Source organism: Heptranchias perlo, chromosome 43 (genome assembly GCF_035084215.1).
Source record: "Heptranchias perlo isolate sHepPer1 chromosome 43, sHepPer1.hap1, whole genome shotgun sequence".
Taxonomy (NCBI): Eukaryota; Metazoa; Chordata; class Chondrichthyes; order Hexanchiformes; family Hexanchidae; genus Heptranchias; species Heptranchias perlo.
Genome location: NC_090367.1, coordinates 7,927,769 through 7,955,654, shown reverse-complemented (window position 1 = coordinate 7,955,654; position 27,886 = coordinate 7,927,769). Strand labels below are relative to the sequence as shown.

General features: G+C 49.1%; 1 protein-coding gene across 1 annotated transcript; it reads left to right on the top strand.

Moving 5' to 3' along the window:
- LOC137306524 (cathepsin F-like) lies at positions 1 to 27,886 on the top strand. The gene is made up of 11 exons (XM_067975791.1): positions 1 to 118; positions 5,866 to 5,917; positions 8,224 to 8,337; positions 9,805 to 9,944; positions 13,642 to 13,753; positions 16,595 to 16,675; positions 19,492 to 19,611; positions 21,892 to 21,956; positions 23,059 to 23,140; positions 24,841 to 24,899; positions 26,212 to 27,886. Exons 1-11 carry the CDS (start codon positions 17 to 19, stop codon positions 26,281 to 26,283), a joined length of 999 nt encoding a protein of 332 aa, XP_067831892.1. The 5' UTR covers positions 1 to 16; the 3' UTR covers positions 26,284 to 27,886.

Below are 27,886 nucleotides of genomic sequence, written 5' to 3'. Positions count from 1 at the left end.
AGGTGATCGCATCGCGATGGGCAGTTTCGGCGTCTTGTGCACTCTCTTGATCCTCCTGCACTCCGAGGGTTATCTCTGCGGAGATGGGGACCAGAGCCGTGCCAAGGCCTTAGATGAGGTGAGTGATGCCTGTGTTGTGCTTAACGATGATCGTGGTCACGTCGCAGGGCCCCGCTTTGTCGGAGGTTCGAAACCCGCCTCGCCACGGACGCTGGCTGACGCTTTTACTGAGGTCGATGATTTTTGTTCGGTGAGGGGTGTCAAGGGCTACGGAACCAAGGCGGCAAAATGGAGTTAAGCTGCAGATCAGCCACGATCTAATTGAATGGCGGAACAGGCTCGAGAAGCTAAATGGCCTCCTCCTGTTCCTATGGTAACAGGCCCGAGGGGCTGAATGGCCTCCTCCTGTTCCCATTGGAAAAAGCTCGAGGGGCTGAATGGCTTTCTCCTGTTCTGTGGTAACAAGCTCGAGGGGCTGAATGGCCTTCTCCTGTTCCTGTGGTAACAGGCTCGAGGGGCTGAATGGCCTCCTCCTGTTCCTGTGGTAACAGGCTCGAGGGGCGGAATGGCCTCCTCCTGTTCCCATGGTAAAAAGCACGAGGGGCTGAATGGCCCCCTCCTGTTCCCGTGGTAAAAAGCACAAGGGGCTGAATGGCCTCCTCCTGTTCCTGTGGTAACAGGCTCGAGGGGCTGAATGGCCTCCTCCTGTTCCTGTGGTTCACAAGCTCGAGGGGCTGAATGGCCTTCTCCTGTTCCCGTGGTAACAAGCTCGAGGGGCTGAATGGCCTCCCCCTGTTTCTATGACTCCTTGCTGAAGTATCCCTCCACAGCAACCAGGTGCCCTCCAGTACTTTGCCCAACTGGCCATGACTGAAGTGTGAACCTTTGCAAGCCATTTACTGCGGGGGAAACATGGCCAATCACAATCCAACTTCTATCTAGCCTCGCTTAGCCGTGGCTCAGTCGGTCGCTCTCCCTCTCCTCTCGGGGTCAGAAGGTCGTGGGTTCGAGCCCCACTCCAGAGACTTGAGCCCCATAATCCAGGCCGACGCTCCCAGTGCCAGTACTGAGGGAGTGCTGCACTGTCGGAGGTGCCGTCTTTCAGATGAGACGTTAAACCGAGGCCCCGTCTGCCCCTCTCAGGCAGACGTAAAAGATCCAACGGCCACTATTGGAAGAAGAGCAGTGGGGGGGAGTTCTCCCCGGTGTCCTGGGGCCAATATTTATCCCTCAACCAACATCATGAGAAAACAGATGATCTGGTCATTATCACATTGCTGTTTGTGGGATCTTGCTGTGCGCAAATTGGCTGCCGCGTTTCCTACATTGCAACAGTGACTACACGTCAAAAAAGTGTTTCATTGGCTGTGAAGCACTTTGGGACGTCCTGAGGTCGTGGAAGGCGCTATATAAATGCAGGAATTACACGACCAATCAGTCAGCATCTGTGGAGAGAAAAGATAGGTTGAGATGCCTTGGGTGTGTATCCTGCATCCAAGCTGTCCAATAGGCCATCTCCCTCTCCCATCTCCGACCCCTCGCTGTCCGTTGCAACTTTTCTGATCGTGCTCTCCACTTATTCATCACAAGTTTAAGTTGATTGGCAAAAGAACCGAAGCCGGTGTGGGGACAAGCTTTTTTAACGTAGCGAGTGGTTAAGATCTGGAATGCTCTGCCTGAGGGGGTGGTGGAAGCTAAGTCAATTGTGGCTTTGAAAAAGCAATTTTTAAAAATTATTCGTTCATGGGATGTGGGCGTCGCTGGCGATTGTCCATCCCCTAATTGCCCCTTGAGAAGATGGTGGTGAGCTGCCTTCTTGAACCGCTGCAGTCCGTGTGGTGAAGGTTCTCCCACAGTGCTGTTAGGAAGGGAGTTCCAGGATTTTGACCCAGCGGCGATGAAGGAACGGCTGATATATTTCCAAGTCGGGATGGTGTGTGACTTGGAGGGGAACGTGCAGGTGGTGGTGTTCCCATGTACCTGCTGCTCTTGTCCTTCTAGGTGGTAGAGGTCGCGGGTTTGGGAGGTGCTGTCGCAGAAGCCTTGGTGAATTGCTGCAGTGCATCCTGTGGATGGTACACACTGCAGCTATGGTGCGCCGGTGGTGAAGGGAGTGAATGTTTAGGGTGGTGGATGGGGTGCCAATCGAGCAGGCTGCTTTATCTTGGATGATGTCGAGCTTCTTGAGTGTTGTTGGAGCTGCACTCATCCAGGCAAGTGGAGAGTATTCCATCACACTCCTGACTTGTGCCTTGTAGATCGTGGAAAGGCTTTGGGGAGTCAGGAGGTGAGTCACTCGCTGCAGAATAACCAGCCTCTGACCTGCTCTTGTAGCCACAGTATTTATATGGCTGGTCCAGTTCAGTTTCTGGTCAATGGTGACCCCCAGGATGTTGATGGTGGGGGATTCGGCGATGGTAATGCCGTTGAATGTCAAGGGGAGGTGGTTAGACTCTCTCTTGTTGGAGATGGTCATTGCCTGGCACTTATCTGGTGCGAATGTTACTTGCCACTTATCAGCCCAAGCCTGGATGTTGTCCAGGTCTTGCTGCATGCGGGCACGGACTGCTTCATTATCTGAGGGGTTGCGAACGGAACTGAACACTGTGCAATCATTAGCGAACATTCCCATTTCTGACCTTATGATGGAGGGAAGGTCATTGATGAAGCAGCTGAAGATGGTTGATGGTTTAGATAGGTTCCTGAAGGAGAAACATTTACAGGGCTACGGGGAAAGAGCGGGGGAGTGGGACTAGCTGGATTGCTCTTGCATAGAGCCGGTACAGGCTCGATGGGCTGAATGGCCTCCTTCTGCACCGTAACCATTCTATGATTCTATTTAATACGATCGGTGCATCTCTAAATTGTGAACACAGCGTCCCACAAACCATATTGTTGTCAAGATTCATATATGGTCCAGGGCGCCCCTGATATTGGACTTTGGACCTCATTGTCACACAGCTGACCTGGTGTGACCGTCCTCAGGTATGTGGGTCCGGTTGGGATAGGTGGAGGGGGGAGGTGAGACAACGCAGGGCCAGGGGGTCAAGATGGGATCGCAGGGGGGGGGCGGTGGTGGAGCAGCAGTGATCGGGAGGGTCCTTTAACATGGGATGGGATGAGTACTGATGCTCGTCCCATCTCCACATTAAGCTACGTTACAGACTGATTACCAGACTGACTCCTGGGATGGCAGGACTGACGCATGAGGAGAGATTGGGTCGACTCGGCCTGTATTCACTCGAGTTTAGAAGAATGAGAGGTGATCTCATCGAAACATATAAAATTCGAACAGGACTAGACGGACTAGACGCAGGGAGGATGTTCCCGATGGCTGGGGAGTCCAGAACCAGGGGGTCACAGTCTCAGGATACGGGGTAGGCCATTTAGGACTGAGATGAGGAGAAATTTCTTCACTCAGAGGGTGGTGAACCTGTGGAATTCTCTACCACAGTGGAGGCCAAGTCATTAAATATATTCAAGAAGGAGATCGATATATTTCTTAATGCTAAAGGGATCAAGGGATATGGGGAAAAAGCGGGAACAGGGTACTGAGTTAGACGATCAGCCATGATCGTTTTGAATGGCGGAGCAGGCCTGAAGGGCCGAATGGCCTACTCTTGCTCCTATTTTCTATGTTTCTACTTTCTTTGTTGCAGGCGATCCCCAGGGCTGCTTTCCCTTAGTGTAGCTGCCTCAGGGGAAACCAATGTTGAAGAGGGGCCCTACGGCCTGTTTCGGGCGTAGGCAAAGGACACCTCTTGTTTGTCTTTACCCATTTTGGGGTCTTAAGTGTCCGCTCAGTGCCCGAGAAACGGGAGTGAAATAAATGACCAAATCACAAGTTTTGGGTGTTGGTTGAGGGTTAAATATTGGCCCAGGACACCGGGGAGAACTCCCCCCTGCTCTTCTTCCAATAGCGGCCATGGGATCTTTTACGTCCGCCTGAGAGGGGCAGACGGGGCCTCGGTTTAACGTCTCGCCTGAAAGACGGCACCTGAGAGGCGATCATGTAAAGGGCTGGAGTCACGTGAAGGTCAAATCTGGACGTTAGGCTCCCTTCCCCTGAACTGAACCAGGTATTTTTACAGCAAAGGGCCATGCGTTTATGCAACTCATAGCTTGACCTGTTGGGATTTGAACTCAGGACCTCTGTAACCATGACCACTAGCCTATCATCCCATGGTGTGTATGAGCGTCAGTTCCTTCCGGATCTATCTGGAAGGCGTTACCATCCAGCAACTGTTTTCGGGGGGTGATTAATGAGTTGAGAGAGAAGGAGAGGCAAATTCAGACTTGAAACGTTGAAATGGCCAGAGAAGGTTTGCTGTGATTGTCTAGCTCCTGCAGTAAGAAAAGACTAGAGGAAGAGTAACTTATAAAAACGTTACTGACAACAGATTGGCCTAGCGTTTCATAGAATCATACAGTGCAGAAGGAGGCCATTTGGCCCATCGTGCCTGTGCTGGCTCTTTGGGAGAGCTATCTGGTTACCGACCCTCCTGCCACTGGAAACAGTCTCTCCTTATTTACTCTATCAAAACCCCTCATGATTTTGAACGCCTCGATTAAATCTCCCCCTTAACCTTCTCTGCTCTGAGGAGAACAATCCCAGCTTCTCCGGTCTCTCCGCATAACTGAAGTCGCTCATCCCTGGTTCAATCCTGGGCCTCACACTTTCGGAGGGACGTCAAGGCTTTGGAGAGGGTGCAGAGGAGATTTACTAGAATGCAGCTGAGGCCTAACCAGTACCACATATATCTACTAATTAGAGATTGATTCTCCAGTGGTTGTAATGGCTAGACAAGGCCAAGCCTGGAATATAGGCGTCGTTAACCCTCCATGAGAAGAGATAAGGTGTATCGTAAATCAGTCAAGAATACGGAGGCGAGTAATCTGATCTCAATAGAGGTTGTGTAATGAATGTACTGGGAAGAGATAAGACATCCTTGCTACTGAGAATATGTGGAATGTCCAGAGTGTAGCAAACAACCTGAAATATCAAAGGCCTACACAACAGATGATAGCAGCGGGAAACGCGCAGAACGTGATGAGATACGGGTCCCTCATTTGTCCGACGGAATTAAATACAACCCCGGAGCTCCCGGTAAACTCCCATCTAGTTTTGCTGAGGCGAGCGTCAGCAGTCAAGACGACAGGCTAGCGATCTCCCGAAGGAGTCCTTGGTACGTGAGTATAATTGGTGCCTCCAATCTCATACACGCGGCATTAAGGGGTCGTATGTTATTATCTCATTGATTTAATAAACAATTCACCAAATGTTTTCAGTGTTTTCCAGTCCTCGAACTTGTATTAGAGGCAATATCCTAGATAGGCCCAACAAATCAGACCATAGATATGAAAGAACAGTGCGATAACTGATTATATCCTCCAGTCCTCTGATATTTTCTTCAATAGATTGCCCAAATTCTTATTTCCTGTGCGTCCTATATACACCCGGTCCCAGTCTCCAACTGTCGTCTACACATCCTGTCCCGGCCTCTATATAACCCGTATAGACTGTGTCCCTATACGTCCTGTGTACTCTCGCTACGTTCCCCCTCTCCTATTTCCATTCCCCAATGTTTTCTCCTCCCTCAGCGTTGACCGCGGAGCACCAGGGCCAGAGGCCGGGTGAGAGGTCATTTCCCCACCCTGCTTCACTCAACACAGGGGGAAGCAAATACAGGGGAGGGAGGGCGGTATAGAGGATTGAGAGAGGAACAGGGATAAAGACGACAGGTTCATCCTTCAGGAAATACCAAATCAAGGTCACAATCGGCGACAGATTGATTTGGAGAAGGAAGCCCCACCAACTAGTCACTCAGGGCTCCGATTAAAATCCATTTCAATTTCTTCCTCCAGAGGTTTCACGATTTTATGAAAACCCACAACAGGACCTACGAGAATCAGGAAGGTAAGGGCTCTGGGCATGAGATGATTTTACTTGATGATGAATTTACTGCCCCGCCTTTAGTGACTCATAGCAACAAAGGAAGAGGAGGAGGCCATTCAGCCCCTCGAGCATGTTCCGCCATTCAATTGGATCACGGCTGATCTGTATCTTAACTCCATCTACCCGCCTTGCTTCTGTCACCCTTAATCCCCTCACCCGACAAAAATCGATCAATCTCAGTTTTGATATTTTCAATTGACCCCCGGCCTCGACAGCTTTTTGGGGGAGAGAGTTCCAGATTCCCACTCCCCCTTTGTGTGAAGAAGTGACCCCTGAATGGCCTGCCTCTAATTTTAAGGTTATGCCCCCTTGTTCTGGACTCCCCTCCACCAGAGGAAATAGTTTCTCTCTCTCGACCCTATCAAATCCTTTAATCATCTTAAACACCTCGATTAGATCATCCCTTAGTCTTCTATACTCGAGGGAATACAAGCCTCGTCTCTGCAACCTGTCCTCGTAATTTAACCCTTTTAGCCCCGGTATGATTAGTAGATTCTAGTGGGGAGAAAGCAAAGGGAACATTTGAGTTCCTTTTCAAAAAAAAAATTGATAACCTTGAGCGAGACTTGGGCCAATCATGTTGATGGGTTGAGATGTGGACAACAGTTAACAGCTGTAATATGAAAAGATCTCCACTGGCAACGGTTGATCCAAATTGCATTTATATAGCGCCTCAGCACGACATACAATGCTTTACAGCCAATGAAGCACGGAGGAGAGAGAGGTGAAGAGGCGGAGAGATTTAGGGAGGCAATTCCGGAGCTTAGGGCCTGGACGGCTGAAGGCACGGCCGCCAATGGTGGAGCGAAGGAAGTAAGGGATGGGCTAGAGGCTGGAATTGGAGAACTCGGAGGGTTGTAGGGATGGAGGAGGTTACAGAGATAAGTGGGGGTGGGGGAAGTGGGGGGGCCATTGAGGGATTTGAACACCGGGATGAGAATCCTAAGGTCGAGGACATGAATAAAGGCAAATCGGGTTCTCGGGATCAATGGTGGCGTGGGGTCTGACCTGCAGGAACTCAAAAAATGGGAAGGGTGGCCAGGGTCTTCGGGGACTTATTACAAAGAAAGACCCGAGGAACTGAACTTAGTTGTGCAGGAGGTACGAAGACGAAGGAGACCTGACCCAGGCCTGTAGATAATGAAAGGCAGGGCTGAGTTGGAAGCAACAAAGCGATATAATTCGAACTGGTAAGGCAAGGACTCGAGGACCTAGTACCAATCTCAGAAGCCTTGAGCAAGGTGTGAGATTAGAAAATAAAATCCTACAGGTTACTGTACACGTGGAACGGACTCCGAGAGAATGGAGCTGACTTGAGTCGCCCTCCATTACATAGAATTATTACATCGCGTGTACAGCATAGAAACAGGCCATTCGGCCCAACTGCTCCATGCTGGTGTTTCTGCTCCACACGAGCCTCCTCCCTCCCTACTTCATCTCACCCTATCAGCATATCCTTCTATTCCTTTCTCCCTCGTATGCTCACCTAGCTTTCCCTTAAATGCATCTATGCTATAGTCCGGCACGGACTCGATGGGCCAAATGGCCTCCTTCCATGCTGTAACCTTTCTATGATTCTATTCCCCTCGACTACTCCTTGTGGGAGCGAGTTCCACATTCTCACCACTCTCTGGGTAAAGAAGTTTCTCCTGAATTCCCTATTGGATTTATTAGTGACTATCTTATATTTATGGCCCCCTAGTTCTGGTCTCCCCCTCAAGTAGAAACATCTTCTCTACGTCTACCCTATCGAACCCTTTCATAATCTTAAAGACGCCAGTTAAAGAGAAGGATGAGAAGATTTTTTTTTAGTGATGTTGGTTGAGGGATAAATATTGGCCCCAGGACACCGGGGAGAACTCCCCCCCTGCTCTTCTTCCAATAGTGGCCGTGGGATCTTTTACGTCCACCTGAGAGGGGCAGACGGGGCCTCGGTTTAACGTCTCATCTGAAAGACGGCACCTCCGACAGTGCGGCACTCCCTCAGTACCGGCACTGGGAGCGTCGGCCTGGATTATGGGGTCGAGTCTCTGGAGTGGGGGCTCGAACCCACGACCTTCTGACTCAGAGGCGAGAGGGAGAGACGCACTGAGCCAGGGCTGACAGTGCTAAGAGGGGGCGGTGATAGACACCAGGTTTGAAAGGGATAAACTCTCCCTAAAAATGATGTTTCTTAACTCAGTCTCTCCAAATCTCTCCCCACCCCCTCTCCCCCCTCGACCAGATGTAAAGTATTAACATTCCCACAAACTTTCATGTCTATTTAGAAGCAAACCATCGTTTTAAGATCTTTGCGACGAACATGGAGAAATCAAGGAAGTTGCAGGAAGAGGAGAGAGGCACAGCAGAGTACGGAGTCACTAAATTCAGTGACATGTCAGGTACCAAGTGCACTTACACTGGCTTCGAACACCCAACACTCTGTATTGTTTACTTTTGGCTAAGTTTTCTTGATTGTGAAGGGTTGTGATGTTAGTACTGTTATTTTTAGTGACAATAGTAATACCAGTGATGTTACTGCTATTATTAATTGCGATAATATCACTAATAGCCTGTTACTGCTATTACTGATAATATTATTAGTGCTGTTAATGATTTATGGTGCTGTGAGTGAAATTAATTATATCGGTTCTATTATTTTATAATTATCAGTTGTGCGGAGAGACCGGAGAAGCTGGGATTGTTTCTCCTTAGAGCAGAGAAGGTTAAGGGGAGATTTAATCGAGGCGTTCAAAATCATGAGGGGTTTTGATAGAGTAAATAAGGAGAATCTGTTTCCAGTGGCAGGAGGGGTCGGTGACCAGATTTACGATAATTGGCAAAAGAGGGGGAGACGAGGAGAATTTTTTTTACGCAGCGAGTTGTGATGATCTGGAATGCGCTGCCTGAAAGGGCGGTGGAAGCAGATTCAATCGTAACTTTCAAAAGGGGAATTGGATAAATACTTGAAAAGGGAAAATTTGCAGGGCTAACGGGGAAAGAGCAGGGGAATGGGACTAATTGGAGAGCTCTTTCAAAGAGCCGGCACAGGCACAATGGGCCGAATGGCCTCCTTCTGTGCTGTACCGTGCCATGATACCGTGATTCTGTGATATTAATGACGATGAGGTGAGGTGAGGGTGACTGCCCTTGACATCAAGGCAGCATTTGACCGAGTGTGGCACCAAGGAGCCCGAGTAAAATTGAAGCCAATGGGAATCAGGGGGAAAACTCTCCAGTGGCTGGAGTCATACCTAGCACAAAGGAAGATGGTAGTGGTTGTTGGAGGCCAATCATCTCAGCCCCAGGGCATTGCTGCAGGAGTTCCTCAGGGCAGTGTCCTAGGCCCAACCATCTTCAGCTGCTTCATCAATGACCTTCCCTCCATCATAAGGTCAGAAATGGGGATGCTCGCTGATGATTGCACAGTGTTCAGTTCCATTCGCAACCCCTCAGCTAACTTAGGAGGGCACCAGGGAGAACTCGCCCCCCCTGCTCTTCTTCCAGTAGCGGCCGTGGGATCTTTTACATCCACCTGAGAGGGGCAGACGGGGCCTCGGTTTAACGTCTCATCCGAAAGACGGCACCCCCGACAGTGCGGCGCTCCCTCGGTACTGGCGCTGGGAGTGTCGGCCTGGTTTACGGGGCTTGAGTCTCGGGAGTGGGGGCTCGAACCCACGACCTTCTGACTCCGAGGCGGGGGAGCGTGACAGCGACCGAGCCATGGCTGACGCAGAAGGCCGTTGTCACGTGACGATCCCACAGCGTTGTAATCGGCAGCAGATTGTACAGAAAACTCGATAAAACGTCGTCAACAGGTCTCGCACTCAGTAAGGGATTCAACAGGAATTTGTTTTTGGTTCTTTCAGCGGATGAATTCATGAGCAGAAGCTTAAAGCCGACATTTAGCAGGAAATGTGAAAAACCGGACATCGATAACCTCACAACAAAGCATTCAAAAGGACTGGACTGGAGTAAAAGAAATGCAGTTACCCCAGTCAAAAACCAGGTACTACGTCCAGCTGACCACTCTCTGATAGAAATAGTACCGTCCAGTGTGGCCGGACTCCAGCGGGTGAATGGCGTTAGGACGCCATGACATCAGCCATGATCTCAGTGAATGGCGGAACAGACTCGAGGGGCCGAATGGCCTCCTGTCCCTATAAACCATACAAACGGTCAAGATGCTTGGACCTCAGAAAGATAGATCTGAGTATTTTCGAAATGGCAAGAAGCTAGGAACTGGAGAGGAGCAGGGAGATTTAGAGGGTCCAAGTACAGAAATCACTTCAAAAATTAATTCGAAAGGCCTTTATCTTGAGGGCTGGAATACAAGGGGGTGGAAGTTGTATTACAGTTATATAAAACTCTGGCCAGACCCCATCTGGAGACACTGCGTCCAGTTCTGGGCACCGTCCCCTCAGGAAGGATATATCAGCCTTGGAGGGGGTGCAGCCCAGATTCACCAGAATGACACCGGGGCTAAAAGGGTTAAATTACGAGGACAGGTTGCAGAGACGAGGCTTGTATTCCCTCGAGTGTAGAAGATTAAGGGGTGATCTAATCGAGGGGTTTAAGATGATTAAAGGATTTGAATACAGGAGTTGGGATGTCTTGTTGAAGTTGTACAAGACATTAGTAAGGCCACACTTGGAATACTGTGTACAGTTCTGGTCACCCTATTATAGAAAGGATATTATTAAACTAGAAAGAGTGCAGAAAAGATTTACTAGGATGCTACCGGGACTTGATGGTTTGACTTATAGGGAGAGGTTGGATAGACTGGGACTTTTTTCCCTGGAGAGTAGGAGGTTTAGGGGTGATCTTATAGAAGTCTATAAAATAATGAGGGGCATAGATAAGGTAGATCGTCAAAATCTTTTCCCAAAGGTCGGGGAGTCTATAAACGAGGGGGCATAGATTTAAGGTGAGAGGGGAGAGATACAAAAGGGTCCAGAGGGGCAATTTTTTCACTCAAACGGTGGTGAGTGTCTGGAACGAGCTGCCAGAGGAAGTAGTAGAGGCGGGTACAATTTTGTCTTTTAAAAAGCATTTGGACAGTTACATGGGTAAGATGGGTATAGAGGGATATGGGCCAAGTGCAGGCAATTGGGACTAGCTTAGTGGTATAAACTGGGCGACATGGACATGTTGGGCCGAAGGGCCTGTTTCCATGTTGTAAACTTCTATGATTCTATTCTATGAGTCGATCGGGCAGATAGAGAGAAACTATTTCCTCTGGTGGGGGGAGTCCAGAACAAGGGGGCATAACCTTAAAATTAGAGCCAGGCCGTTCAGGGGTGATGTCAGGAAGCACTTCTTCACACAAAGGGGAGTGGGAATCTGGAACTCTCTCCCCCAAAAAGCTGGGGATCAATTGGAGCTTTCAAGGCTGAGGTTTTTTTTTGGGTAAGGATATCAAGGGGATATAGAGCAAAGGCAGGTAAATGGATTTACGGTGCAGATCAGCCAAGAGCAGGCCCGAGGGGCTGAATGGCCTCCTCCTGTTCCGTATGTTCCTGATCACTAACCATGGTCAGCGTACCTACCTTACGTGTGTGTTCTGTTAATTTGAGAGCCCAGTGAACAGTCAAAACCAACAGTGCAGGGCCCCACCAAGGGCCTCAGTCTCGAAAGACAGTGCGTCACTCCCTCCGACCTGCACTGGAAGGTCAGCCTCGATAACATACAACATCGCTGTAACTGCGACTCTCAGGAAACATCAGCTCATCTGAAAATCTCCTGCGAAAACCGACAACAGGAGGACGTAATGTCTGATTGCTGGTTTTCAGGCCCGCCATTTCCCCCCCCCCCCCGATCTGATTAATGACAACCTCCGGTTCGAGCGAATTTTCTGGTCATTTTCTCTGCCGCCACATTACCTGCGACACTCTGTTCAGGTTTATAACTGGAGAGCGGCTGAGGGGCAGCCACACGGAGGGAACAAACGTCCCATCAAGGAGAGGAGAGGAGAGGGGCGATAATAGCCAAACACCCTCGCACTCATCCATGATTCAATCAGAATTTCAGTCTTGAGCCCATAATCATGGCTTCCTTGAGCAGGGACTCGAACGTGACAGATACGTTTAAAATTAATAAAATGTAAAGCTTCGACATTGGAAAAATGAAGGCATCTGGGATCCTGGGCTTTATTAATAGAGGCACAGAGTACAAAAGCAAGGAAGTTATGCTAAACCTTTATAAAACACTGGTCAGGCCTCAGCTGGGGTATTGTGTCCAATTCTGGGCACCGCACTTTAGGAAGGATGTCAAGGCCTTGGAGAGGGTGCAGAGGAGATTTACTAGAATGGGACCAGGGATGAGGGACTTCAGTTATGTGGAGAGACTGGAGAAGCTGGGATTGTTCTCCTTAGAGCAGAGAAGGTTAAGGGGAGATTTAATCGAGGTGTTCAAAATCATGAGGGGTTTTGATAGAGTAGATAGGGAGAAACTGTTTCCAGTGGCAGAAGGGTCGGTGACCAGAGGACACAGATTTAAGATAATTGGCAAAAAAACCAGAGGGGGGGAGATGAGGAGAATTTTTTTAACGCAGCGAGTTGTGATGATCTGGAACGCGCTGCCTGAAAGGGCGGTGGAAGCAGATTCAATAATAACTTTCAAAAGGGGAAATTGGAGAAATACTTGAAGGGGAAAAATTTGCAGGGCTACGGGGAAAGAGCAGGGGGGGAGTGGGACTGATTGGACAGCTCTTTCAAAGGGCCGGCACGGGCACGATGGGCCGAATGGCCTCCTTCTGTGCTCCAGGATTCGATGAACTGAGTGGGAAAAAGCAGAACTATCGTGCCTTTGTACCGAAGCACACTGAAGCAGGGGGTACGGTAGTGCAGTGGTCCTGTTACTGGGACTAGTAATCCCGAGAATGTGAGTTTAATCACGGTACAGCGGTCTGAAAATTTAAATTCAGTTTTTTTTTAAACTCTGGGAATTCAGTAAAAGAGATCATGAAGCTGTCAGATTGTCGTAAATAACCCAACTGGTTCATTAATGTCCTTTAGGGAGGGAAACCTGCCGTCCTTACCCGGCCTGGGCCTCCATGTGACTCCAGTCCCCACCCCAACCTGGTTGACCATTTATTGTCCTCTCAAGTGGTCTAGCGAGCCCCTCAGTTGTTTCAAACTGCTACACGGCAGATCAAGAAGAAGGCCCACCACCACCTTTCCAGGGCAACTGGGGACGGGCAGTAAATGCCAGCCTTGCCAGCGACGCCCACATCCCATGATAGGATAGAAAACAATACATGAGTCGTCACACGGCGACGATTCGTAAACCATTTGGCAAGGCCTCGATTTTAAAATTCTCACCCTCGTGTTCAAATCCCTCCATGGCCCTCGCCCCCCCTCCCTATCTCTGCAACCTCCTCCAGCCCCTACAACCCTCCGAGATCTCTGCGTTCCTCCAATTCCGGCCTCTTGCCCATCCCCCGATTTTAATCGCTCTGCCATTGGCGGCCGTGCCTTCAGCTGCCTGGGCCCTAAGCTCTGGAATTCCCTCCCTAAACCTCTCCGCCTCTCTCTCCTCCTTTAAGACGCTCCTTAAAACCCACCTCTTTGACCGAGCTTTCGGTCGCCTGTCCTAATATCTCCTTATGTGGCTCGGTGTCTGACTTGCGCTCCTGTGAAGCTTCTTGGGACGTTTTACTACGTTAAAGGCGCTATATAAATGCAGGGTGTTGTCGTAAACAACAGGTTTGTTGCTCGAGAAAAGACTGCAAGTCCTGCTGGGCGTTCGCTGTCGTTGGAAACATCGAGTCGCAGTGGTTTCTCAAACACGGAAGGCTGACATCGCTCGCTGAACAGGGTGAGTCAAGAGTCCACTTCGGACTTGGTAAGCGGACAGCACGCTCAATCCTACGCTTGATTGTGAGCGTCCCAGGAAAGACAACAGCGCAGGACCCCAGCGTAAAGAAAAAGGGCGAAAGAGAGAATGAGATGGAATTAAGAAATAGGGGTCACATCGAGCTCGCTTTCAAGAGTCTTACAAGTTATAGACTTGTTAGCAAAATTCAAGCCCATGGGATTAAAGGGACAGTGGCAGCATGGATACAAAATTGGCTAAGAGACAGAAAGCAGAGAGTAGTGGTGAAGGGTTGTTTTTCAGACTGGAGGGAAGTTTACAGTGGTGTTCCCCAGGGGTCAGTATTAGGACCACTGCTCTTTTTGATATATAGTAACGACCTGGACTTGGGTATAGAGGGGATAATTTCAAAGTTTGCAGATGACACGAAACTCGGGAATGTAGTAAACAATGAGGAGGATAGTAACAGACTTCAGGAGGACGTAGACAGACTGGTGAAATGGGCAGACACATGGCAGATGAAATTTAACGCAGAGAAGTGTGAAGTGATACATTTTGGTAGGAAGAATGAGGAGAGGCAAAATAAAATAAATGGTACAATTTTAAAGGGGGCGCAGGAACAGAGAGACCTGGGGGTGTATGTACACAAATCTTTGAAGGTGGCAGGACAGGTTGAGAAGGCTGTTAAAAAAGCATCGGGGATCCTGGGCTTTATTAATAGAGGCACAGAGTACAAAAGCAAGGAAGTTATGGTAAACCTTTATAAATCACTGGTCGGGCCTCAGCTGGAGTATTGTGTCCAATTCTGGGGCCCACACTTTAGGAAGGATGTCAAGGCCTTGGAGAGGGTGCAGAGGAGATTTACCAGAATGGGACCAGGGATGAGGGACTTCAGTTATGTGGAGAGACTGGAGAAGCTGGGGTTGTTCTCCTCAGAGCAGAGAAGGTTAAGGGGAGATTTAATCGAGGTGTTCAAAATCATGAAGGGTTTTGATAGAGTAAATAAGGAGAAACTGTTTCCAGTGGCAGGAGGGTCGGTGACCAGAGGACACAGATTTAAGGTAATTGGCTGAACAACCAGGAGGGGAGATGAGGAGAATGTTTTTTACACAGCGAGTTGTGACGATCTGGAACGCGCTGCCTGAAAGGGCGGTGGAAGCAGATTCAATAATAACTTTCAAAAGGGGAATTGGAGAAATACTTGAAAAGGGAAAAATTTACAGAGCAGGGGGGAGTGGGATTAATCGGATAACTCCGTCAAAGAGGCGGCACAGGCACGATGGGCCAAATGGCCTCCTTCTGCGCTGTACCTGCTGCGATACCATGATAGCAGGGAACGGGATGGCAAAGTAGCTTTGAGGTCCTCGGGGGTAAAGTGATCAATTATTGATTAAAACACAACAAGCATTCTTAAACAGGGTGTCTGACCTGCTTACATGTACTCCTGACTTCCCAGGCACAACTCCAGCAATTTGAACTTACGAAATGGTCCCGCAGGGAGGTCGCCCCTTTGGATCTTATAAGAAAGACAAGAGGAAGCTTTGTCTATCTTTGACAGTTGTGAACTACGATACCAGCACTGTTAAAAAAAGAACTCGCAATTTATATCGGGCTTTTCAGGATGTCCCAAAGCGCTTTACAGCCAATGAAGTACTTTTGAAGTGTAGTCACTGTTGTTATGTAGGAAACGTGGCAGCCAATTTGCGCACAGCAAGATCCCACAAACAGCAATGAGATAATAACTGGTTGGTGATGTTGGTTGAGAGATAAATAATCCCCCAGGACACCGGGGAGAACTCCCCCACTGCTCTTCTTCCAATAGCGGCCGTGGGATCTTTTACATTCACCTGAGAGGGGCAGACGGGGCCTCGGTTTAACGTCTCATCCGAAAGACGGCACCTCCGACAGTGCAGCACTCCCTCAGTACTGGCACTGGGAGTGTCGGCCTAGATTATGGGCTCAAGTCTCAAGAGGGAGCTTTACTCTGTATCTAACCTGTGCTGTACCTGCCCTGGGAGTGTTTGATGGGACAGTGTAGAGGGAGCTTTACTCTGTATCGAACCCGTGCTGTACCTGCCCTGGGAGTGTTTGGTGGGACAGTGTAGAGGGAGCTTTACTCTGTATCTAACCCGTGCTGTACCTGCCCTGAGAGTGTTTGATGGGACAGTGTAAAGGGAGCTTTACTCTGTATCTAACCCGTGCTGTACCTGCCCTGGGAGTGTTTGATGGGACAGTGTAGAGGGAGCTTTACTCTGTATCTAACCCTGTACCTGCCCTGGGAGTGTTTGATGGGACAGTGTAGAGGGAGCTTTACTCTGTATCTAACCCGTGCTGTACCTGCCCTGGGAGTGTTTGATGGGACAGTGTAGAGGGAGCTTTACTCTGTATCTAATCCTGTACCTGCCCTGGGAGTGTTTGATGGGACAGTGTAGAGGGAGCTTTACTCTGTATCTAACCCTGTACCTGCCCTGGGAGTGTTTGACGGGACGGTGTAGAGGGAGCTTTACTCTGTATCTAACCCTGTACCTGCCCTGGGAGTGTTTGACGGGACGGTGTGGAGGGAGCTTTACTCTGTATCTAACCCTGTACCTGCCCTGGGAGTGTTTGACGGGACGGTGTGGAGGGAGCTTTACTCTGTATCTAACCCTGTACCTGCCCTGGGACTGTTTGATGGGACGGTGTGGAGGGAGTTTTAGTCAAGACTGGGACCTCTTGCTTAGATAAATGTAACTTTCCCCTCCCCTCAAAAAAGGGACCTTTTATTTCACTGCATGATTTCTTTGAGGTGGACGAGATTGCTCGACCATATCTGCGACCTCCACTGACGTGGTCCTGTTTATACAGAGCTGATTGACTGCACAGAGACCAGCAATGGCTGTTCATCCGGTCACATCAATCTTGCTTTTGAGGACGTTATTAATTTGGGTGAGTATGATGCTGAACAAATATTTTGTTTCTGTCTTTACGGTAGAGGACACTAAGAACATCCCAACACTGGACAAACAGGGGGCTCTGGGGGGGAGGAGCTAAATACGATTAAAATCACTAAGGAATTGGTACTCAGTAAATTAATGGGACTCAAGGCGGATAAATCCCCAGGACCTGATGGCTTACATCCTAGGGTCTTGAGGGAAGTGGCAGGAGGGATTGTGGATGCTTTGGTAATCATTTTCCAAAATTCTCTGGACTCGGCAAAGGTCCCGGCAGATTGGAAAACTGCTAATGTAACACCCATATTTAAAAAGGGTAGTAGGCAGAAGGCTGGAAATTATAGACCAGTTAGCTTAACATCTGTGGTGGGTAAAATTTTGGAGTCTATTATTAAGGAGACAGTAGCGGAACATTTGGATAAACATAATTTAATAGGACAAAGTCAGCATGGCTTTATGAAGGGGAAGTCATGTCTGACAAATTTGCTTGAGTTCTTTGAGGACATAACGTACAGGGCGGATAAAGGGAAACCAGTGGACGTAGTGTATTTAGACTTCCAGAAGGCATTCGACAAGGTGCCACATAAAAGATTATTGCTCAAGATAAAGAATCACTGGATTGGGGGTAATATTCTGGCATGGGTGGAGGATTGGTTATCTAACAGGAAGCAGAGAGTTGGGATAAACGGTTCATTCTCGGACTGGCAACCAGTAGCCAGTGGTGTTCTGCAGGGGTCGGTGCTGGGTCCCCAACTCTTTACGATCCATATTAACGATTTGGAGGAGGGGACCGAGTGTAACATATCAAAGTTTGCAGATGATACAAAGATGGGAGGGAAAGTAGAGAGTGAAGAGGACATAAAAAACCTACAAGGGGATATAGACAGGCTGGGTGAGTGGGCAGAGATTTGGCAGATGCAATACAATATTGGAAAATGTGAGGTTATGCACTTTGGCAGGAAAAATCAGAGAGCAAGTTATTATCTTAATGGCGAGAAACTGGAAAGTACTGCAGTTCAAAGGGATCTGGGGGTCCTGGTGCAAGAAAATCAAAAAGTTAGTATGCAGGTGCAGCAGGTGATCATTGCTAGGGGGATAGAATATAAAAACAGGGAGGTATTGCTGCAGTTTTATAAGGTATTGGTGAGACTGCACCTGGAATACTGCATACAGTTTTGGTCTCCATACTTAAGAAAAGACATACTTGCTCTCGAGGCAGTACAAAGAAGGTTCACTCGGTTAATCCCGGGGATGAGGGGGCGGACATATGAGGAGAGGTTGAGTAGATTGGGACTCTACTCATTGGAGTTCAGAAGAATGAGAGGCGATCTTATTGAAACATATAAGATTGTGAAGGGGCTTGATCGGGTGGATGCGGTAAGGATGTTCCCAAGGATGGGTGAAACTAGAACTAGGGGGCATAATCTTAGAATAAGGGGCTGCTCTTTCAAAACTGAGATGAGGAGAAACTTCTTCACTCAGAGGGTAGTAGGTCTGTGGAATTTGCTGCCCCAGGAAGCTGTGGAAGCTACATCATTAAATAAATTTAAAACAGAAATAGACAGTTTCCTAGAAGTAAAGGGAATTAGGGGTTACGGGGAGCGGGCAGGAAATTGGACATGAATTTAGATTTGAGGTTAGGATCAGATCAGCCATGATCTTATTGAATGGCGGAGCAGGCTCGAGGGGCCGATTGGCCTACTCCTGCTCCTATTTCTTATGAACTCAATATAAAGGGAGCTTCTTGCTTGGAGCATAGAGGCATAGAGTACAAAAGCAAGGAAGTTATGCTGAACCTTTATAAATCACTGGTTAGGCCTCAGCTGGAGTATTGTGTCCAATTCTGGGCACCACACTTTAGGAAGGATGTCAAGGCCTTGGAGAGGGTGCAGAGGAGATTTACTAGAATGGGACCAGGGATGAGGGACTTCAGTTATGAGGAGAGACTGGAGAAGCTGGGATTGTTCTCCTTAGAGCAGAGAAGGTTAAGGGGAGATTTAATCGAGGTGTTCAAAATCATGAGGGGTTTTGATAGAGTAAATAAGGAGAAACCGTTTCCAGTGGCAGGAGGGTCGGTGACCAGAGGACACAGATTTAAGGTAATTGGCAAAAGAACCAGAGGAGGGAGATGAGGAGAATTTTTTTTACACAGCGAGTTGTGATGATCTGGAATGCGCTGCCTGAAAGGGCGGTGGAAGCAGATTCAATAATAACTTTCAAAAGGGGAATTGGAGAAATACTTGAAAAAGAAAAATTTGCAGGGCTACGGGGAAAGAGCAGAGGGGAGTGGGACTAATTGGAGAGCTCTTTCAAAGGGCTGGCGCGGGCACGACGGGCCGAATGGCCTCCTTCTGTGCTGTCGGATTCTACGATTCCAAGTCCTCCGCTTGCATTGGATTTCCTGGCGGCTCTGAAAGGCAAAAAAAAAAACGTCAGCTTAGATCCTCTCGGGTTCCGGGGCTTTGCGGCCCATGCCGCTCAGAGCCTCCATTCTCAGCCCCAGGAGTATGGCCCGGCCGCTGTGCTGAGGCCTCCTCCCCGAGGCAGTTACCCAGGAGAGTGAGGCAGGAGGCATGTCGTGAGCATCGCAAAGGCTCTGTGCCCTTTCTCCTCTGCCCAGCGGATGGAAATTGGCCCTGATTTATCAATGAGTGGTGAGGAATATCCAAAGGACTCTCCCCAAACCCAAACCCCTCAAACCATGCCTCTGTGTGCAGGATCAGTGGCCAATTAATGTCCACAATTAATTAATGCCCGCTCGAAATCTATGGCTCAGCACGATTAAATGACAGCAAGTTTCATTATGTCTAGGGGGACTCATGGCCGAGACTGACTACAGCTACACTGCAATGAAAGGCCGTTGTCAATTTAAATCCGACAGAACTGTGGCTAAGATCAGGAGCTTTGTCTGCCTGCCCAAAAATGAAACTGGTAAGTTTGGTGGGAGACGGGGGAGCCTCTCCTTTGGAAAGCCTCTTGACCAAATCTTGACCCCTGAGTTTCCCTCCATTTCAAGCCGTCTTCTACCCCGAAAACCGCATCGCAAAAAAAACACCTCGGACTCTCGCTGCCCATCGGTATATTTAAGGTATATTGAGACCCGTGTATTGAAGTGAGGTGATTGATACTCAGACCCGTGTAGGTGTGAGATTCCATCACCAGGACCAGCTATCGGAGAAAGTGGGAGCAGTGGTTATGATCTGATGTTGGTGAATTCAATGTTGAGGCCGGACGATCGTAAAGTGCCTTATCGCAAGGTGAGGGACCGTTCCTCGAGCATGATCTGAGCTTTGTTGGAATAGTGCCGCGAGGTATAATTGGGAGCGAGACGGAGAATTAAAGTCGAGGTAACTTTCAAAATGGAGTTGGATCAATACTTGACGGAGAAAAATTTACAGGGCTATGAGGAACGAACAGGGGAGTGGGACTGATTGGATTAGCTCTTTCAAAGAGCCAGCATAGGCACAATGGGCTGAATGGCCTCATTCTACACTGCATCATTCTCTGATTCTTATAAGACAAAATGGGCGCTAAATTGGGTCGTGTGGCGCCCGTTGTTTCGGCACTACACGGCCTCTCCGACATCCAAGATGGCGTCTTGGATGCGCACGCACGTTTCCTGTGTGACGTGCGCCAGGCGCCATCTTGGTATAGGAGTTAGCGCAGGCGTAGATAACGAACGCCGGACTCGTGTAAAGTAGAGAGAAAATGGCTTCAATCAGTGTGCAACGCTGATTTAAAGTGATAGACACCATTTTGGGACTTAACGCTCAACTCAACACACAGTCTTAACCCCGACCATCTGAACGTGTCTTAGAGTGCCTGGAGGACACTCCACCAGCGCTATTTAAAGGGACCATGCAGGATTTACAGGTTAGTTGCTGGATTATTGCTTCTGGATGCTGAGACATTTGTAACTGTTTTTGGAGGTCTCCTAGACTTGAATACTAGGACGCGGGGACATTGCCTAACATTTAGAGCCTGGACGTGCAGGAGTGAAATTAGAAAATGCTTCCACAGACAAAGGGTGGGAGAAGTTTGGAACGCTCTTCTGCAAAAGGCAGTTGATGCTAGCTCAATTGTGAATTCCAAACCTGAGATTGATAGATTTCTGTGAACCAAAGGTATTAAGGGATATGGGGCTAGGGCAGGTATATGGAGTTAGGTCACAGGTCCACCATGATCTCATTGAATGGCGGAACAGGCTCGAGGGGCTAAATGCCACTGCCATTTGCTGCCTCCTGATATGCGCCTGCAAGAAAGTGGGACGTGTGTTATGGTGATGTGCCTGTCATGGTCGAATAGCTGCCGGTGTGTGCGGCCTGTGAGTTTTGGTGGGCGGCTTGAAACAGTGGTAATGTGTAAGGGTGAGAGGAAGCATCCGGCTGGAAGAGTTGAGTACTGATGGAAAGAGTTTGTTTGTATGTGGAGGATGGGGGTGTAGTGTGTGGTGCAGTTGGTTGGAGACGCCACTTGACAGTTGACCTCACTCACCTTGACCACTCGTGTCAAAGCACTGAACTTCTTCCTGCACTGCATCCATATTCCATGATGCTGTACGCCTGGCATTGACTTCATCCCCCGCTGCCTCCCACTGCCTCTTGAGCATATGTCTGGAGGGCCTCTTACACCACTGTGGATATAGGATGTCCCTTCTTCTGTCCACCTCTTGCTCCAAGGTCTCTAGTGCATCAGCAGAGAACCTTGGTGCACACACTCTCGCAGGCCTGGTACCAACTCAGATCGGCAGATTGGTGAGGTCTCGCGTGCAGATTGGAGGATGTGGGATTTAGCAGTGCGCAACCTTTATTCAATGTTTTAATCTAACTCATCAGTGTGTAAACACAGGGACGGGACCTGCATCTGTGTGTTACGTGTGCGATGTCTGATCTCCGTTCAGACAGTAGCCTGTTATTTTCAGCAAATAACAGGTACCAGCTACCTTTAAGAGATTTCTACGAAACATCCTCCCTTTAAGAGATTGGGCTCCCCTGGTGGTGGAAAGTGAAAATTGCATTGATTGCAAGGCCCCGATTCCTCGGGCCGGCCAAAACTTGGGTCCTGGCTGCGCAGGGGCCATTGGGCGCGGGAGTATTGGGGACAACGTTACCCGCGCCCAAAAATGGCCCTTATCCAAAAAGAATTTCCCCCCCCCCCAATCTCTCTCTTTTCAGGACGCTGTGACTGTCTGATCTCATTGTTTCTTTTCAGTAATGCAACAGTATATAGCAACCAATGGACCACTCACAGCCCTGGTAAATGCAGTGATGTTACAGGTAAGGCACGTTCCATGGTCGAGTGTCTGGTTTTTCAATTAGAGGTAAATCCAACCCCATACCGCATAGCCTCGTTCGGTTAAAAGGGAAACTAACTTCAGAGGCCCGCTGTTTAACTGTCTACTGGCTGCCCTTGGATCTCCACATCGTTCCCGTAGTCTTGGAATCATAGAATGACACAGAAGGAGGCTGTTCGGCCCATCGCGCCTCTGCCGGCTCTTTGAAAGAGCTATCAAGTTAGTCCCACTTCCTCTCCCTTTCCCCGTAGCCCTGCAAAATTTTTCCTTTTCTAGCATTTCTCCAATTCCCCTTTTGAAAGTTATTATTGAATCTGCTTCCACCGCCCTTTCAGGCAGCGCATTCCAGATCATCACAACTCGCTGCGTTAAAAAAATTCTCCTCATCTCCCCACTCTGGTTTGTTTGCCAATTACCGTAAATCTGTGTCCTCTGGTTACCGACCCTCCTGCCACTGGAAACAGTTTCTCCTTATTTACTCTCATCAAAACCCCTCGTAATTTTGAACGCCTCGATTAAACCTCCCCCTTAACCTTCTCTGCTCTAAGGAGGACAATCCCATCTTCTCTGTGGCTTTCAGAGACAGAAACCATTGGCGAACTCTCGAGCCTGAATCTGGAGGAAGTATTCCCTTGATAGTATCCTGCTGGTAGGGTGGAGGTCATGGGTCATGGGTCATGATTTTGACCCCGAGCCGGGAAGGGGGCGGGCGGGTCAAATTGTGGGACGGGCAACTCGGAAATACGGAGGGGCTTGGGTGGGCATGGAGGCATAGGTGGGTATGGGGCATAGGTTGGCACAGGGGGTCGTCAGCCATGGGGGGAGGGATCGGGGGTCATCGCGGGGGGTCGGTGATCATTGGGAGGGGTCAGGGTCGGGGCTCCCCTGTACCCAACCCCACCCGTTTTACACTGTTGAAATCGTGTCCCTGGTGTCAGAAAATAAAAGCTTGGCATTTAGCCATGGAGTCAACGCAGGATGGAACCTGTTAGTTTAAGAGAATTTCTACCTTTGAATATTGTTTCTCAAGGTCATGGTGAACTTGTTTAGTCGTTGAGACCCCTTCCATTACACTCCTGTTCTAGCATTACGAAAATGGAATCCTGCGATCCAACTGTGCTGCCAAAGATTGGGACCATGCAATATTAATTGTTGGCTACGGTGTAGGTAAGTGTCTCTTTGTAATCTCTTACCACATACGGAGTGAATTCCACCTTTACGTCGGAGCAAGGCTGTCTTACTGCAGTTATACAGGGCCTTGGTGAGACCACGCCTGGAGTATTGTGTGCACTTCTGGTCTCCTTACCTAAGAAAGGATATACTTGTCCATGGAGGGCATGCAGCGAAGGTTCACCAGACTGATTCCTGGGATGGCAGGACTGTCGTATGAGGAGAGATTGGGTCGACTCGGCCTGTATTCACTCGACTTTAGAAGAATGAGAGGGGGGTCTCATTGAAACATATCAAATTCTGACAGGGCGAGACAGACTGGATGCAGGGAGGATGTCTCCCCTGGCTGGGGGGGTCCAGAACGAGGGGTCACACAGTCTCAGGATAAGGGGTACTGAGATGAGGAGAAATTTCTTCACTCAGAGGGTGGGTGAACCTGTGGAATTCTCTACCGCAGAAGTCAGTGGAGGCCAAGTCACTGAATACATTTAAGAAGGAGCGGGATAGATTTCGAGACAGAAAAGGCATCTCGGGGAATGGGGAGAGAGCGGGAGCATGGTATTGAGATGGAGGATCGGCCATGATCATATTGAATGGCGGAGCAGGCTCGAGGGGCCGAATGGCCTACTCCTGCTCCTGTTTTCTATGTTTCATCCAGTCTGCAGCACAGAAACAGGCCATTCGGCCCAACTGGTCCATGCTGGCGTTTATGCTGCACACAAGCCTCCTCCCACCCCTCTTCATCTCACCCGATTTTGCAAGGAGTAGGTGGCCACCTTATTCTTCCTACCAAAACTGTACCTTCCTCACACTGAAATGGTTACCAAAAGCTCGAGCAGCCGTTATCGTCTTGTAGTTGCTTCTACTGATTCTCTTTTCCCCTTGAGTGCTTTGCTGTCTTGATTTCTGTTCTAGTCTTGTTGGCAGGGACACATCTCCTACGGTTAAGAGGATGAATCATCTCACCACAAAACAAAAGGGGCCAGAAAACACCAGAGCAACGATCCCAAGTTAATGCTTTGGAGAGATAAGCTCCCATGTGCCATTTCTTCGACTTGGCTATTCCTACAACAGTTCACCATGTGTGTTATGGTCATGTGGGAATCCTCATCCGTGCCTCTGTCACCTCCAGACTCCACTATTCCAACGCTCTCCTGGCCCGGCCTCCCATCTCCCACCCTCCGTAAACTCCAGCTCATCCAAAACTCTGCTGCCCCCCGCCCCGTATCCCAACTCGCACCGAGTCCCGTTCACCCATCACCCCTTGCGCTCGCTGACCGACATTGGCTCCCGGTCCGGGAACGCCTCGATTATAAAATTCTCACCCTCGTATTGAAATCCCTCCACGGCCTCGCTCTCTGTAACCTCCTCCAGCCCCTACAACCCTCCGAGATCTCTGCGCTCCTCCAATTCTGGCCTCTTGCCCATCCCCGATTTCCATCGCTCCACCATTGGCGGCCGTGCCTTCAGCTGCCCGGGCCCTAAGCTCTGGAATTCCCTCCCTAAACCTCTCCGCCTCTCTCTCTCCTCCTTTAAGACGCTCCTTAAAACCTACCTCTTTGACCAAGCTTTTGGTCTCCTGTCCTAATATCTCCTTAGGTGGTTCGGTGTCAGATTTTGTCTGATAATCGCTCTTGCGAAGCAGAATGAAGGGACTCTGCTGGATCATTTAACATTTTGAGTCTTATTTTCAACAGAGGGTGACATTCCGTACTGGATTGTGAAGAACAGTTGGGGAGAAAACTGGGGTGAGAATGTGAGTGGATTCTGGATATAGGACCCCAATATTTATGGGGGTGCGGGTGGGGGGTCGTAGCAGCCGGAAATGGGGGTGGACCCGGAGGTCTTGCTGAATTTAACCATCTTTGCTTCCTGGCCCGATTGAGAGGAGGGTGCAAGGGTTGATGGGAAGAGGTCGCTCTGGGAGGATATCGGAGGGGAAGGGAGGCCGATCGTTGAGGGGGAGGTGGTGGGGGTTTCTGATCGCGGGGAGGAGCCGGAGCAGGGTTGCGGTGGGGGCGGAAACACTCCTGCTCCTCCTGGCCCACCAGCAGTGCTGGAAAGGCCACTCACCCGCTGGATTTGGTCTTTTCCCAGCTCCCTTCAGTTGCCGTCATTCCCGAGCTCCGGTTCTAGCGGAAAGAGTCACACATCCGTGGCGGGTTTCAGATTTTTGAAATTTTACACCCCAACCCCTCTCCCGCCCGTCGGGAGGGGTTTAAAACGCCCCTCTGGAGTTTAATGTGAGCTACGAGGGAAGGCAAGTGAATATAAAATGGAGGGACCTTGCGGTTTAATTACAAACAAAAATGCTAAAAATGTAAATCTCATGATTTGTGACGACCTCTTCTCTCAATTTGATCGATACAATGTTAAACTTTGCTCAGTCCTTCCTGAAGTCCATACGCATCAAAATAACGCCTGCTGTAAGCTCATTCAAAGAATAGAATCAGACCCAGGTCACAACATGGAGGGACATAGGAACAGGAGTAGGCCATTCAGCCCCTCGTGCCTGCTCCGCCATTTGATGGCTGATCTGTGATCTAACTCCATTTGGCCCATATCCCTTAATACCTTTGGTTGCCAAAAGGCTATCTCTCTCAGATTTAAATTTAGCAATTGAGCTAGTATCAATTGCCATTTGCGGAAGAGAGTTCCAAACTTCTACCACCCTTTGTGTGTAGAAATGTTTTCTAATCTCACTCCTGAAAGGTCTGGCTCTAATTTTTAGACTGTGCCCCCTACTCCTAGAATCCCCAACCAGCGGAAATAGTTTCTCTCTATCCACCCTATCCGTTCCCCTTAATATCTTATAAACTTCGATCAGATCACCCCTTAACCTTCGAAACTCTACAGAATACAACCCCAATTTGTGTAATCTCTCCTCGTAACTTAACCCTTGAAGTCCGTCCTTTCATCAACTTTCAAACCCTGGAGCGCCATATCTCATGTTGTTCTTCACCCAGTGCTAGAATCCATCTCCCAAAACCAATAATAAGATTTCGGTACCGTTTGGCCTGGAACGATTTTGTGTAAAACCCAGAATTGGTACTTTCTCCCCCTGACAGGGATACTTCCGATTATACCGAGGAGAGAACACGTGCGGGATTAAAAATTTCTCGATGTCGGCTGTGGTATAGAGGAGATGCTCGGGAGAAGGACAGCCCCCTCGCTAGCTTTGCGGCTTTGATCTTTTGGCCGGCCGGAAGCAACTTGCCACTCGAGGGAAAGGTGGGGGATTTCTGCGCAAGAAGCAAAAAGAGGACTGTCATTTGGTTCGAGGGAGTCGTTCCCTCGTGTCATCCTTTGACCAGGGAGCTTCAGTCAGCATGAACGCCGATCGGAAATTGGCAGAATCTTGCAGCAGAGGCCAATCGGCCCATCGTACCTGTGCCGGCTCTGTGAAAGAGCTCTCCAATCAGTCCCATTCCCCCCCTGCTCTTTCCCCGTATCCCTGCAAATTTGTCCCCTTCAAGTATTTCTCTTTTGAAAGTTATTATTGAATCTGCTTCCTTTCAGGCAGCGCATTCCAGATCATCACAACTCACTGCGTAAAAAAAATTCTCCTCATCTCCCCCCCTCTGGTTCTTTTATCTTAAATCTGTGTCCTCTGGTCACCAACCCTCCTGCCACTGGAAACAGTTTCTCCTTATTTACTCTATCAAAACCCCTCATGATTTCGAACGCCTCGATTAAATCTCCCCTTAACCTTCTCTGCTCTGAGGAGAACAATCCCAGCTTCTCCAGTCTCTCCACATAACTGAAGTCCCTCATCCCTGGTCCCATTCTAGTAAATCTCCTCTGCACCCTCTCCAAGGCCGTTATGAAAAATTATGTTAACGATTGGAAAATTGAGCCAATGCATGTTCAAATTTTCAGGTGACTGGAACTCCCTGTTCACTAAGCAAGGGTGAAAATTGTTCATTGTACTATTGTCCTCCATTAGAAAACCTTTGATAGCCCTGATAACATCGATCAAGTCCCCCCTCAACCTTCTCTGTAGCACTGGGGATAGCAAAGCCCCAGTGTTTCAGCTTCCTTAGTACTTTTTATCTCGTGGGTCTTCTTTCCCTGAACTGCGTGCAAATTTAGCACCCTGTACAGACCAGCAAATCCACCAGGCTTAATCCCTTGTTCTGTACTGAGTGAGCAGATCAGAGCTACACTTGGTCCATCTGCCCTGGGGCAGCCTTACGCTACTGCTGGGTGCCCATATTGGCTCCTGCTCTGGCAAAGCCTCGCTTTTAAAATTCTCATCCTGGTTTTCAAATCCCTCCATGGCCCTCGCCCCCCCCTCCCTCCCTATCTCTGTAACCTCCTCCAGCCCCTACAACCCTCCGAGATCTCTGCACTCCTCCAATTCTGGCCTCTTGCGCATCCCCCCGATTTTAATCGGCTCCGCCATTGGCGGCCGTGCCTTCAGCTGCCTGGGCCCTAAGCTCTGGAATTCCCTCCCTAAACCTCTCCGCCTCTCTCTCCTCCTTTAAGACGCTCCTTAAAACCTATCCCTTTGACCAAGCTTTTGGTCGCCTGTCCTAATATCTCCTTATGTGGCTCGGTGTCAAATTTTGTCTGATAATCGCTGCTGTGAAGCGCCTTGGGACGTTTTACTACGTTAAAGGCGCTATATAAATGCAGGTGGTTGTTGTTGTTGCTTGTATTGGCGAAAGTCCAAAGATTTTCGTACTAGCTTGACAGTTGTGCGATTTGCATATTGTTCAATAAATTGGCTAATCATTCAAA

What these genes read in the sequence shown, in the direction of transcription:
- LOC137306524 (XM_067975791.1), top strand. Translation starts at nt 17, where the DNA reads ATGGGCAGTTTCGGCGTCTTGTGCACTCTCTTGATCCTCCTGCACTCC. An exon ending in GACATCGCTCGCTGAACAGG is followed by an intron (nt 13,754 to 16,594) that starts GTGAGTCAAGAG and finishes CTGTTTATACAG; the next exon opens with AGCTGATTGACTGCACAGAG. An exon ending in TAAATGCAGTGATGTTACAG is followed by an intron (nt 21,957 to 23,058) that starts GTAAGGCACGTT and finishes CTCCTGTTCTAG; the next exon opens with CATTACGAAAATGGAATCCT.